This window comes from Leptosomus discolor, chromosome 1, assembly GCF_034619465.1.
Source record: "Leptosomus discolor isolate bLepDis1 chromosome 1, bLepDis1.hap2, whole genome shotgun sequence".
Lineage (NCBI taxonomy): Eukaryota > Metazoa > Chordata > Aves > Leptosomiformes > Leptosomidae > Leptosomus > Leptosomus discolor.
The window spans coordinates 98,302,138-98,315,241 of record NC_141391.1 but is presented as its reverse complement, the minus strand read 5'-3'; the positions used below and the strand labels follow the sequence as shown (position 1 = coordinate 98,315,241).

The window sequence follows — 13,104 nt, the reverse complement described above, 5'->3', positions numbered from 1 at the left end:
TTTTGCTAGTCTGCTTTTTGCACTCACCACTGGCAGATGCTAATAACATTATAGTGTCATTTAAAATCATGATCATTTGCAGATAGAGTTTTACATTTGTAAAGGTCTGATGCATCCTGGCTCTGGTGTGTTCCCTAGTGTGGCAGGGTGAAGGCTTCAGTGTCTTACTGCAGCTGGGAATTAGAGATAGTTGGCTGACCCTAAGCTAACCCTGGTAGCCAGCTCCAATTAGGGCAAGGAATGCCCCAATCTCACTATTTTTATCCTACTAATACCCCTCACAGTGGAGTTTTGAGGAAACAGCTTTAGAAACGATTAAGACAGCTTTTCACCAACTGAGAATCTCCTTAAACAGGGCAGTAAAAGGCAGCTGGTTGAAGCCAGCTGACCACCATGTACTGTGAGATGACATAACTTTTGCAGGATTCAGACACCACCGTCAGAAATGATAACAATGTTAAGAGGAGAAAAGAGACCTGGACCAATTCCCATCAGAGAAGAAAAGCACTAAAAAGAGATGAAGTACAGAATATGTGAAATAATTAAAAAAAGGGACAAATAAAGTTAATGGAATAGTTCGGTTGGCTTCTTTTCGGGAGTTTCTTTTAGCTTCATTTGGCAGGAGACTTGCAAAATGAGAAAGGACGATCCAAATGTTAGGACTACAGGGATAAAGACAAAATGCAAGCAGATCAACCTCACATGAGAGTTATTAAAGTCCATGTGACCAGCTACCTGGGAAACACATGCTGAGTTGAAGTATCATGATTGCCATGGGTGATACCACAAAGCTCTTAGTATTGTTGTGCCCCCACAGCTGTAAGGCATGAAACTGCTCTCGCACTGCAGTGCAGCAACCTAGATGTTCTGCAAAGGCTGAAAGGCTGATGTGCACCTCCCACCGTCATGGTCCTCTGCTCAGATGGGAGAGCGTCAGCTTGGCTCTTCCACATGCAGAGGAAGGAAAAGTAAATAACTGGCAGTGGGTGCTGGTGTTAATAACCAGTCACGTGTTAATTACCTGTAATTGCTGGCAGTGGCTCCTTTCCTCTAGGACTGGGGAGCCAAGCAGACTGTGTCTGCTGAGCCTGTGCTGTTGTCTGCCTGAAGGGCAGCAGACAAGATGGTCATGCCATTGAAACGGATGGTCTTACCCAAGGTTTTACAAGGCCTGAAGCTGGGCTGCAATAAGCCACGGGCTCAGTGGGTGCCTACACTAGTAAATAAGCACAGGCGTGCCGATATCCACACTCAGCGTGGCCCCTGGCAGGGCTTTGCCGTCTTTGGACAGCTATGCCTGCCACGGACAGCAAGCTGCTCGCTGAAAGGGAAGTTACTTGGTTTAAATAGAAGTGATTGGGTATCCATGGATACATGCCTGGAGACAGATGCTCCTACTTGAATTCATATAGGGAAAAGGGGCGAAGGGAGTGTTGCACAAGCGGAGAAAATCCTAAAGAGGATTTTCACTTTTAAAGCATTTGAGCAACACAACATTAGAAAAGGAGAGATTGGGGAGTGGGGTAATTCTCCGAGCGATGTCTGCTGAGACACCAGAGTACTTCCGGCATTTTTCAAGGTACCGTTGTTCTGTTCCCACAATGTTAAGAGCTGAATATTTCATTTTAGGACTAACTGTCCCTGCAAATACAGCTTTTTGGATGAAAACAAGAGGCCAGCTCCCCGGCGGGATGTACCAGCCTACCCAAAGGTACACGCAATGCTTGCTCTTCCCAGGATCCTACCGTGCGCTTCCCATCCTGACAAATGCTGGTTTACAATGCATGACTCCCTAGCCACCTACCTCTTAGTTATTCTAAACCCAGGGCCTGATCCAAAATCCCTGGAAGCCAATGGAAAAAGCTGTTGTTGCCTGCGGTGACTTAAAGTTGGATCCTCAGCAGTCTTTAATACTTGAAAGCTCATTAGCGTTTGAAATGTTAATGAACATTGTGCATTCATCAACATTTAACACTCTTTTGTCTAGTTATATTTGTTTATTCTCCATGCTCGTAGCAAACAATCAAAAATAGCCTAGAATGTTGTACGCTAATTGAAAATGGTGCTGCTGCTTCTTTGCTCCTAATGGACTATTTTTTAATTCAAAAACTAATTTATGGGGATGCTTCACCTAGGGAAACAAAGACAAAATGCAACACTGGATTCTCTCCAGAATGATTAATTCTCCCTGTGAAAATGAGTTACTGTATTTGCTACAGAAAACAGTAATGCTTGAAGAAAAATGTCTACTGGGCAAGTACAAGTACGAATCCACAGTGATGAATGAGGCTGAAACCATGAAGCTCACAGGATCTTTGGTCCTAGCACCAGCAGTCTTTGCCCACAGGAATTATTCAAAGCTGCCAGGTTGTGTCTGCACAATGCCTGGCTCACACCTTGACAAAACACCAGCCCACACATGTGCTAATCATGGTTAACATGGGCATTTGTCTCCACACATCAAAGCTGGCTGAGCCACTCTCAAGTTCATGTGGTCCCATGTGGTGCAGGTGTGTGATACAGACATGCATCCTTGCGTATTTGTCTTCAGGGTCTTGCAGAGCAACAGGTTCTAAGTCCTGCTCTTTAGGCTGCTCTGCCTGGCAAAAGTGACTCCTAGATCTCTGAAGCAGACATCATGAGGCCCACACCTCTTTTAATTACCTTTTGCCCAAGAAGCTTGCGCTCCTGACACTTTTGCATGTTTTCGCAAAATGGATCTGTTCTAAAAATTATTTTTTCCCTTGATAAGCATATGTCAGATTAACCTTTGATCTACTGCTGTGACATCAAGATCTTGAATTAACAAGTGCAACGAAGAGTTGTATTGATTGACTGCAGAGTAAACTGTTGGTCTGTATTGTCCCAAAACCAAAGCTCATAGGAGTTTTGGTTTCAGAAGCTTGGGTTCTGTTTGACAGATTTGCAAAATTTGTTATCAGTCGAGAAGTGCTGGATTTGTCCAACGTCAGTGAGTCCACTAAAAGAAGATGTTATTGCAACACTGTTATCAAATAACAAATCTCTACTGCTAAATCACGGATTTCTTGCAGAATGTCATATCAAATGTACATTATATAGGCAAATGCAAAAATCATTGCCTTCTCAAGAAGGAAAATGAATCTTCAGTGTTATTCTTCCTTGGATTAAATATCAACAATTGGATGGCTCAGAAAATTTCATTCACCTGCTCAGTACAGTAAGCCCAAACTAATTAGAGACAGCCATGGTAAATGAGCCAATTAAATCTACAAGGTTTTTGTGTCCCAGAAACACTCTGATCAATACAGTCTAGGAAATATGATTTGGTAGAATCCAGATCTCCCCATGTCTTTTAACCCTACACATTCCTGTTTTTTTTTTGTTTTGTATGCAAATCATAACTGGCCGACGAGCTTGATTTTGTTTTAAGCCTCCGAGCATAATGATAAAAGATCACTTGAATCTTGCAGGCTGACAGCCAATTTGAAAATGTGGGCATTCTTGAAAAATACTCAAAATGAGAGCATAAATCATCTGAAAGTAAATATACCACACCCGCTAGCTAATTTAACACTATAAGCATAGACACTGCAGGCAGCAGAACCGGTGCAGCTGGGGATGGATCTGTGCCCTGCTCCCCTCACACCCCCTTGCTGGATCTGCCCTCAACCCCATCCATAACACCTCCACTCTCCTCCCTTTTCTCCCAAACCCTCCACCTCCCTGCTCTGTAAGGGTCTCCACCGATCAGCAGCCTGCTAGCTGGTGCCGTGGCAGGCAGTGAGCTGCCTGGGAGCTTGCTGCTCACCGGGTGTCGGCATCCTGGTGTGACCACGAGCAGCCAGTGGGGAGGGAGAGGAGGGTGGGGCAGGCAGAGGGAGAGGTCACTTGCTCTAGCCTTGGGAAATACAGTAAAACCCTGTGTAAATGGGACCCCAGGAGTCCCAGGGACATGCCAACAGCAGGTCCCACACCAGGGCAGGGGACCTTCACTTACGCTGATTGCCTTTTTGTCTGCAGTATATGCTGTCCCAGGAGACCATAGAAGCTCTTCGGAAACCAACGTTTGACGTCTGGCTGTGGGAGCCCAACGAGGTAAGGATACCACGTCAGCTGGGCTAGCATTCGTACTGCGAGCCAACAAGGCCAGAAAAGCCCCTTGAGGTGGTCTGCAGGGGTTTTCCCCTTCTCTGCCCCTCCATCTCTGTATTTTTTTTATTTTCATATCACACCAGAATACAGTACTTTTCCCCTACAGATGCCAGGTAGATTATGCTGATTACCATAACCTCATCCTTCTCTATTTTTTCTTTAATCTCTTCCTAGTGATGTCCCACAACAACCAGTGCGCTATCATTACCGCCGCATGAGTTCTTCCATGGCATTTTATTTGAACAGATTGATCCCTAGCAAAGTGTACGCTTAAGCACCTCATCAATAACTCTGCTCAAATCAATGAATCTGCGTGCTGCTCTGTGAAGCCAGGCAGAGATGCATGCATTGATTCAAACCCTTTCAGACAAGGGTTTTTCTGTGATGTTTTCTGAAGAGGTTGCAAAGCTGCATGCATAGCCTGTTAGTATTTTCTTATTTTTCTTATTGATATTAGTATTACTCGTTGTTCATCACTTGTATTGCAGAAGGTTCTGGAAGGGCCATGTGTAAACCTCCGCAGAAACATGAAGGAGAAGGATGTTTTGTAATGGCCAGCTTATAATATGACGTAAAAACCGATCCAGCAAATATGAGCAGTTCTCACCTAGGGAAAACGTTTTCCCAGAGGGAAGGACTGGGTAGTTCTAGCAGCACCCGCAGCAGCAATCACCTTAATTACCTTCTCAATTGGATGTTGTGCGTACAAGAGTCAGTCTGGCTCAGCACCTGTAGGTCAACATGACAAGGAAAAATACCCTACACTGCACCCACAGGAACAGCATAACCCCTTCAAGATGTTTCATCTGGCTGGTAGAATAACAGAAGGACTCTGGTGGCTTTAGGTCCTGCTCCCATTCACACAGGCTGGCAGAGGTTCCCTTGTGTGGTCCATGCCAAGCTGAGGCTGGTGCTCTGCAGTTGCTGCTCCCTCTTCAGCCCCTTTTCTCTGTACCACGGGCATACAACTGCTCAAGCAAAATGGCTCACCCCCAGCTTTTGAATGCTTGTCAGGTCTTTACAGCGAGAGAGAATTACGACCTGCCAGGTGGACCATAACACTGCTGGCTCATTGTTGTTCTGACTATTAAGAAAGTATAGGGAGAGACAAAAACCATTATCCATGGATTCTTGTGTGCTGAGGCATAGTATTTTAGCACAGTAACTCATTCAGAGTACTAGGAAACACTCTATGGTGGCATGAACGAGGCTAACAAGAGGGTGCGGAGGTTAGACATGCCCTGCAAAGAGGAGTGCTGCTCAGAAATAAGACGCCGCACAAAATCTGGTGAGCCGAGCGCCATATGGGTTTATCTCACCCTTGCAGCTCTGGTTTATGTTTACAGAGAATATTTTAATTCCATCAATGCTTGTTTAGCAAAGAGCATTTGCCCACGTGCTCAATGTAGGGCAGGCAGGTTATAAACCATGGTCTTCTGTAAGCAAATTAATAATGTTTTGCTCTGCAGCATCTCAGTAAATAGAGCTATGCAGCAAGCTTGCTCTTCTCAAACGCCCACTCGCTTTGAAACCTTAGAAGAGTCCAATTTTGCTGTTGAACAAAAATTTAAAAATGAAAACAGAGATTCTCATGTGTTCAGGGGCAGGGGCTTTGGGACTCAGAGTCACCCTGCCACTCACCCAAAGCTCTCTTGGCAACAGCTGGAGGGAGACAGACGTTTCTGAGGGTAATTCAGCCCTTCTAGGTCAAGTTTATTGTCTTGGAAAGTCTTTTCTGAAACTATTGCAAGACATATATTCTACCTCAGGGATTAGAAACAAGACAAGGTGGTCTACAGCAAAATGCTGGCCATGTGATCTGAGACAGTTCAGCTCATGACGTCGTCCCTCAAGCCTTGCAGGAAAGTCTCTCCCTGTTCAGATGACTCAAAACTAGCCCCCTTGTTACTGCATGAACTATGTATATTCCCTGGATAAATATAAAGTTTCATTAGATGAAATCATTTTTCTGGAGAGTTTTTAAGAGCCTAAATAACAGAGACCTAATTAAAAATGTCTCCAAGGCCATATTTGTGACATTACACTCATCATGTTAAAAACTCCTGGATCAGTTCACAGTCTAAGAACTATATCTGCTAATGTAATGGCTACATTTCATCCCCTGCAGATTTTGCCTTCAGAAGTGGGCATGCAGATACACAAACTCTTGAGCTCCTGGAATTCTGTTTGTTTCTGACTGGTGGCAGCTGTTAAGTGCCCAGACACATCAGATTATCAATACCTTTCTTTTACAATATTTTCAAACCCAGAAAGTTCGTCAGGAGTGGTAGTGCTAAATTATCTGTATCTGCCTTCCTACTGCAGAGCAGATGTTGTCTCAAAAAAGGAGCCTGCTTTTGCATTTCAGCTATTGGGATTCATAGTTACAGTTTACCAGAGTGGATGGTCACAAACTTCCTTTAATTTTGTAGTGTTATAATGGGAGGTCTTTTGTTAAACAAGAAATCTGAGTTAAGAGAGCGGAATTCACAAAAAGTCATAAAGAAAGAAGATATTGACATCTGCCTAGAATAAATGTTTCTTTAAAGACCTCCTGTTTTCTACAGTCACTTTCTATATGGTTAGGGCCTGATCCATTTCTGTACAGCTAGGGCCTCTGGAGTCAGTGGAAAACCCCCCACTGATTTCACTGAGCATTATAACATACCCCAGCTGAATTAGAAAAATGACAATACTTTTTTGTGGGAAGGAATTGCTATGATACACGTGAATCTCAATTGCTAAAGAGAGGTGGTGTGATTCAAAGCCCTGCACACAACCTATGAAGTCAACAGCAATCTGTCTACTTCAAAAAGCTTTCAGAACCTCTCTGTCTCCCCTCTTGCACTGTCTTTAATAGCACAATCTTTAAACATCTTTCTTTCATCTTAACCAGAGGGCTCTGCAATTATTTGATGCTTGCAAGGAGGAAATTCACTCTGCAATGTATCACAAAGTAAAGTGATATCTACCAAGCCAATAACATATCTGTTCCTGGCTGCAGATGCTGAGTTGTTTGGAACACATGTACCATGATCTTGGGTTGGTAAAAGACTTCAACATCAATCCTATTACGTTAAAGAGGTGGTTGGTAAGTATTTCAAATTCCTGATATTTGCAATTTTTCAAATTCAACAATCAATAAACAAAACATTTAGTCATGGAATTAACTTGACTTACATAAGTAATCCCACTGAAAGTAGCCAATCTATACACATTCTTAAAATTTAAGTACTTCAGCAAATATTTGCATTCTTGTGGTAATAGATGATATTTTTTTAACTGGTATACATTTGTTTGCCGAGCTTTCTGTTACTGAAAGCAGCTCATTTCTGGTGAATGCTCTTGATACCTACTGTAAATGGAGATGAGTGTCTTCAGATACGGCCCAGAAAAAGCCAATATGTGTGATAATCATCAGATGTCCTAAATCACAGGGAGTAAAAGAACAAGGCAAGAAGGAAAAGGAACTGCTGAGAAGTTAAATAACTTTCTTTGCCTTGGTCTTTAATGTTGTGAATGTTGCAGAGATGCAAGACATGATAAAGTTGAGATCGTGGCAAACCAAGATGTCTAACAAAGAAATAATGGAGTGTTTAAAAAACAGTGTTATCAGCTCCAAAGGACAGCATAAGAAAGTATTTCCTAAAAAGATGAACAATATATCGGCTTTCTCAGAAAACCCCATCGTGTTCCTAGAGGACCATAGAGCAGTAAATATTTTACCCATTGTTTAAAAAGCATCCAGGGATACCCTGAAGAATTATGGTTAGTAAAACTTACATCTCTACCTGACAAATTGATTGAAACAACAATTAAAAACATTATGATGTGAAGTTCATTATACAGACGTTTCATATGATTCCTGTAATGAAGAATTAGATCTTACTAATCTCTTCTAATCACCTGAAGAGTGTGGACGGAGTAGAAGGAACTGTTTTAGACGATTGATGTAGACTCACCGAAAGGCCTGAACAAATTCCACAAATTCACAAGGTGGCCAGGAAACACAAAGCAAAACACTGGATTCATCACATCTTGTGGTGCTTAGGGACAAGGTTTAGTGGTGGGCTTGGTAGTGTTAGCATAATGGTTGGACTTGATGATCTTAAAGGTCTTTTCCAACCAAAACGATTCTATGAAGTAAAGCAAGAGCAAAAAGCACCTGGGCACCAGCATACACAGGGCAGTGACTGTCACTGCTTGGTGTGCTGCTGCCAGCTGAAACTGACAAGGCGTTAGGCTGATTAGAGACTGGAATAGGGAATAAAATGGACCAATGTTACCAGTGGTCTCTGTAGAAGGCATAGCCTGGAATTTATGCCTAGGGCTGGTTGAGTCTTTTTAGAAAAGTGTGACTACATTAAAGGAGATAGAAAAAATGATCGAGACCTAAGAAATCTGTCCCTGAAGAAGGCAAATGAAAAGCTCACTATTGTTGACCTTAGAAAGCAGCTGAACAAAAGGGGTGGGATGAAACCAAATACAATCAAGGCTAGCACAGAGTTGATCAAACAGAAAATTTCCTCCTCCTGTCTCACAGCCTGAAAACATGGGAAACAAGGTGATATGTCAACACACATCAACATTCCACCCACATGCATTACTACAGGCAGTTCCTGTTAGCTTGTATCTCCAAGTAATTTGTTACCACTAGCATTTAAGACAGCCTCATTCTGAACAAAGAAGCGAGTTTATTACGTATTTTCTACAAAAGTAAGGCAGGGTGAGATTTCCTTTCTTAAAACACTAGCTTCACAGAAAGAAAGCTGATTTTAAAAAGTCCCAAGGACTCTGCTTCAAACTATGATACTTCCCCAGGCACAGTATGGGCACCAGTTTGAACTTAAGTGGGAGAGAAAAAGCCATCTCATGCATATGCTTGTCTTCTTGCTCCCACATCCACTGGCAACAGAAATGTTCCAGAAAAGGGAGGAAAGGATGACTAATACAACCCAGTCACTCCAGCCCTTTGGTACTCTGAGTCAGGAGTCCCCCGGGATGCTGTGGGCTCCACTGCTGGATGTATACATTACATCCGTGCAGTGTTATAGAGTGCCTGGGCATGACCACGGTGTCCATGTGGAGGCTATGAGGTACTGCCCACCACCTGTGAGCCTGTCTGCCAACCGTATTGTGCCATTATTTATTCATTTTAATTTAATATAATATATTTCTAAAGTCCTTTCTGCAGAATCATCTGAACAGCTTTTGCAGTGAAGCCCCTAAATATTGAATAAGCCTTGAAAACCCACAGTTCTCTTGACCTCATCCAGAGCTTTGAGGCTTCCTAGAAGTCAGGTCCCAGGTTGAAGGGTTTGATCCTGATGGGGCTTGAGGACTTTTGAAGTAAATTCACTGCTTAGCTGGAGAAGGGGACATGAATTCTCTTCGTGTCATCAATTCAGGCTCAGTAATTGAAGCATGTGCATAAGGGCTCTCTAGGGTCCAGGCTACGGAGGGTTCAGCAGAGGAGTCCAGCAGTGCTGCTGATGCTTGGCTGTTTTGTGCAGAACAGGATACCGAAGGCTCTCCAGTGCACTGGAAGAATGGATGTGGCATGTGTTAACCCGGCTGTGGCAGCTTCACTCAGCTAGCCCGGCTGACAGTAGCGAGGACGCATGGAAAGGCAAGATTTAGCTTGTATTTGTAATAAGGGCACATAGCCAGGATCTGTAGAAAGTTAATAAACACAAAAATCAGCCCCATGTGCCTATATGGCTAAATCTCTCCCATGCTGCCTAGCACAGGAAATCCGCAGAGGTATGCTAGTGCCTATGCAGTCACATCTTCACTTTGCCAAGCAACACATCCCAAAGTGCCACCTCTGAGCTTTTGCAAATGAAATAACAACTACATTTCAGCCTTGAAGATTTCAAAGCTGCAATTTGCATTCAGCCAGAGAGAAGAAGAGGATGTACTTTGAGCTCTTTACACACCCCAAAGTCACCATTTAACCACTGCACGGTTTGAAATACAAATTCAGGATGATAGCACAGAGTTCTGTCTCAAGACCGAGATGCACTTGGCAGCTGTGCTGAGATGTTTACTCATTGCTAGCTGGTATGAGAGAGAAGTTGCTAGGAGCTTTACCTGATGGCAAATCCTCGAAAGGCAGTAATCTCTCACCTTTCCCCAGGAAGGCAGAGTGTCAGAGGGGGCTGTGCTGTCACTCTGTCCTAGCAGAAAATAATACTGGTCTTGATAGGACTCCTGTAGGGATACACAGTGCTTCCAGGGAGGTTAGGAAGCGTATGTAATCATGTTTTTATAAAAAAAGAGCTCTTCTGTCTCTGACTGCTTCATTCCCCCTCTCTGCAGCTGTGTATTCACGACAATTACAGAAACAACCCCTTTCATAATTTCCGACACTGCTTCTGCGTGACCCAGATGATGTACAGCATGATCTCGCTCTGCAGCCTCCAGGTATGCCCCCACCTCAATAGTATCACTCCATTTCCATCATGGGGCACGTGTTCATCCACTGAGCACCACAACACCTGTGCCATCTTTTCTTGCAAAACAGGCCACCAGCTTGCTAACAAGTGATAAGCTTTGCGCTAGCTGCACTTGTTCAGTCCCTGGGGAGAGGAGGAGAGGTGTTGCATTTCCACCTCTGGCTGCCTGCTCAGCCACCCCATCCCAGACCCCAAGAACCTACACAGCTTTCTGAGGCTGCTAGGAAGCTACTTTCACCCCCTGCATATCCCAATTTTGTACACTGAAGGCCTTTTGACACTCTGATAGCATGAAACATCAGATCCAAAAGCCTACTGAATTATAGTCTGCGGATATGGTCTTCATCTGTGACACAAAAAGTTCCCACAAGATGTTTTCTCCAAGTGTGTGCTTGCACCTGGGTGAGCTACTGCAAATAATGCCTTGCATGTACCGTATGCAAGATTCATATTCAACCTGTACTTTGTCCAAAACTGTAGGCATCATTTCAGTTCATTGACTAGATAACCTGTATTTGTATATTAATTTTGTTTCTGTACAAACTAATTCTACTCAGTTAAAAAACCCCTTTCTTCTCCATAGTTAAACACACCAGTTACTGGCCTAAGTCTGTTTTCTTGCCAATAAGAGTACGAAGAAAAACTTGCTTTAATGGAAGTTCATCTTATCCAGAAGCTGTGGGAATGCAACACTTATTTAATTTTTCTCATTCTTTTTATAACTTTAGTTAGTGCAGAATGCAATGGCAAGTAAGCTGCCTGCCATCGCTTCCTTAACTAATCAGGGTGCTCAAATGACTTGTAAGGGACTGTATTAATATCTCAGTGCTTTTGTATGATCTCTGCATAATAGCAAGTTTCAAGCAAATTGCCTCCTCTGAGCTGCTGTTCTTTAATGCAACAAAGGCAAATCTGAGTCATTTTTACTGGAAGGGAAGGCAGAACTCTCTTTCTTGACTTAAGTAAATGGTTCTGCGGAAAAATACTTCATTTTGCTCGGATTTGCTTTTCTCTAAAAAGTAAATGTGGGTGGTTTTTTCACTGCTTTTCATTTATGGGAATAGGGGAAGTAGAAAACATAATACTACATTACTGTTTTGTATTTTACAGGAGAAATTTTCCCAAATTGACATCTTGATTCTCATGACTGCAGCAGTATGCCATGACTTGGACCATCCGGGCTACAACAATACGTAAGTCTGTCTCTTGCTTTGTCTTCCCTTAAAATTTATTGGGAAGGTAATACCAGCTGGCATTTTTTGTAGATCAGGTTTTCCTGCTCACAGCTTGAGCTGGCCACAACCTTCCCCAAGGCCCTGCTGTTCACTCACACATGGGCCAAGGCAGAGCCTCATGCAGAAAACTCAGGTCTGGGTTGGGGCTGCCAGCTGTCCTTGGCTCTGCAAGCACAATGATTTTTCAGGTTTCTGTTCCAACACTTTCCCCCACTCCTGAGAAAACAAGGTAAAATATTTTACAGCTGAGATAGGGCATAAATGATTATAGCTCCATTGACTGAAATGGAATAATTACACTAAAATGCAAAGGGTGATTTAACTCACACATTATTTCACAATTAGAAATCATGAAATGCATATTCTGTTTATTATCATGTGAGGAAATTAGAACTGTTGACCCATGGACACTTTTGTGTGCATCTATGTGTGTGTGAAAAAGAGAGATAATCTAATTTATTTGTAGCCATTCATTAAATTATGCCTGGGATCAGTGAGAATCTCTCCACTGACGCTAGTAGGGGGTTGAATGAATCACAGACTCACAGACTCACAGAATGGTAGGGTTTGGAAGAGATGTCTGGAGATCACCTAGTCCAACCCCCCATGAAGCCCAGACAGTTCCTTCTGTGTTTGTTCTACGTCATTTTAAGCTACATAGACTTGGTAAAATTTTAAAAAAAAACAATAAATAAACTCTACAGGGGAAAAGTGCCTGAGATGATATTAAAGTAATATCTATCTTCTCTAAAAGTCTGATTTAGTATTAACAATCAAAAGACAAACTGCAGCTAACTGAATAAGTATTGAAAAGAATGTAAATAAAAGAAAGCAGCATGGTTTAGAGCAGCTGGTGTGTGTCTGCAGGAGTTCTCATTGTTTTTCTTCACATCAGCTATCAGATAAACGCACGAACTGAGCTTGCGGTACGCTACAATGACATCTCCCCGCTGGAAAACCACCACTGTGCTGTGGCTTTCCAGATTATTTCCCAGCCAGAATACAACATTTTCTCCAATGTCGACCAGGACCAATTCAAACAGATAAGACAGGTATGAATGCTGTTCTCATCTGTGTCATACAAACTGTTCCCAAAGATGTAAGCACACACAGACTTCCCTGTTGTACAAAGCAAGTGAATCATTCCCCTAGAGGACAGAACTGAAAAAGCCCCTCACACTGGAAGGATCCAAGAGGGATTCTTGGAAAATTTCCACAGCAGCACTCCCTGGAATGTCTTGCTGAGAAATAATGAGAACATCCTGACTATTAAAGCT

The 13,104-nt window shown here is 42.9% G+C and overlaps 1 protein-coding gene across 4 annotated transcripts in view; it reads left to right on the top strand.

The window, feature by feature from the left end:
- Positions 1–13,104, top strand: part of PDE9A (phosphodiesterase 9A) — a 49,372-nt gene that overhangs the window by 30,847 nt on the left and 5,421 nt on the right. For all 4 annotated transcript variants that reach the window (XM_086479344.1, XM_086479266.1, XM_086479188.1 and 1 more), the window contains 6 exons: positions 1,630–1,711; positions 4,003–4,077; positions 7,139–7,225; positions 10,456–10,560; positions 11,703–11,785; positions 12,723–12,879. In XM_086479344.1, the coding sequence (XP_086335470.1) occupies positions 1,630–1,711; positions 4,003–4,077; positions 7,139–7,225; positions 10,456–10,560; positions 11,703–11,785; positions 12,723–12,879 (589 nt within the window). The remainder of the gene's footprint in view (positions 1–1,629; positions 1,712–4,002; positions 4,078–7,138; positions 7,226–10,455; positions 10,561–11,702; positions 11,786–12,722; positions 12,880–13,104) is intronic.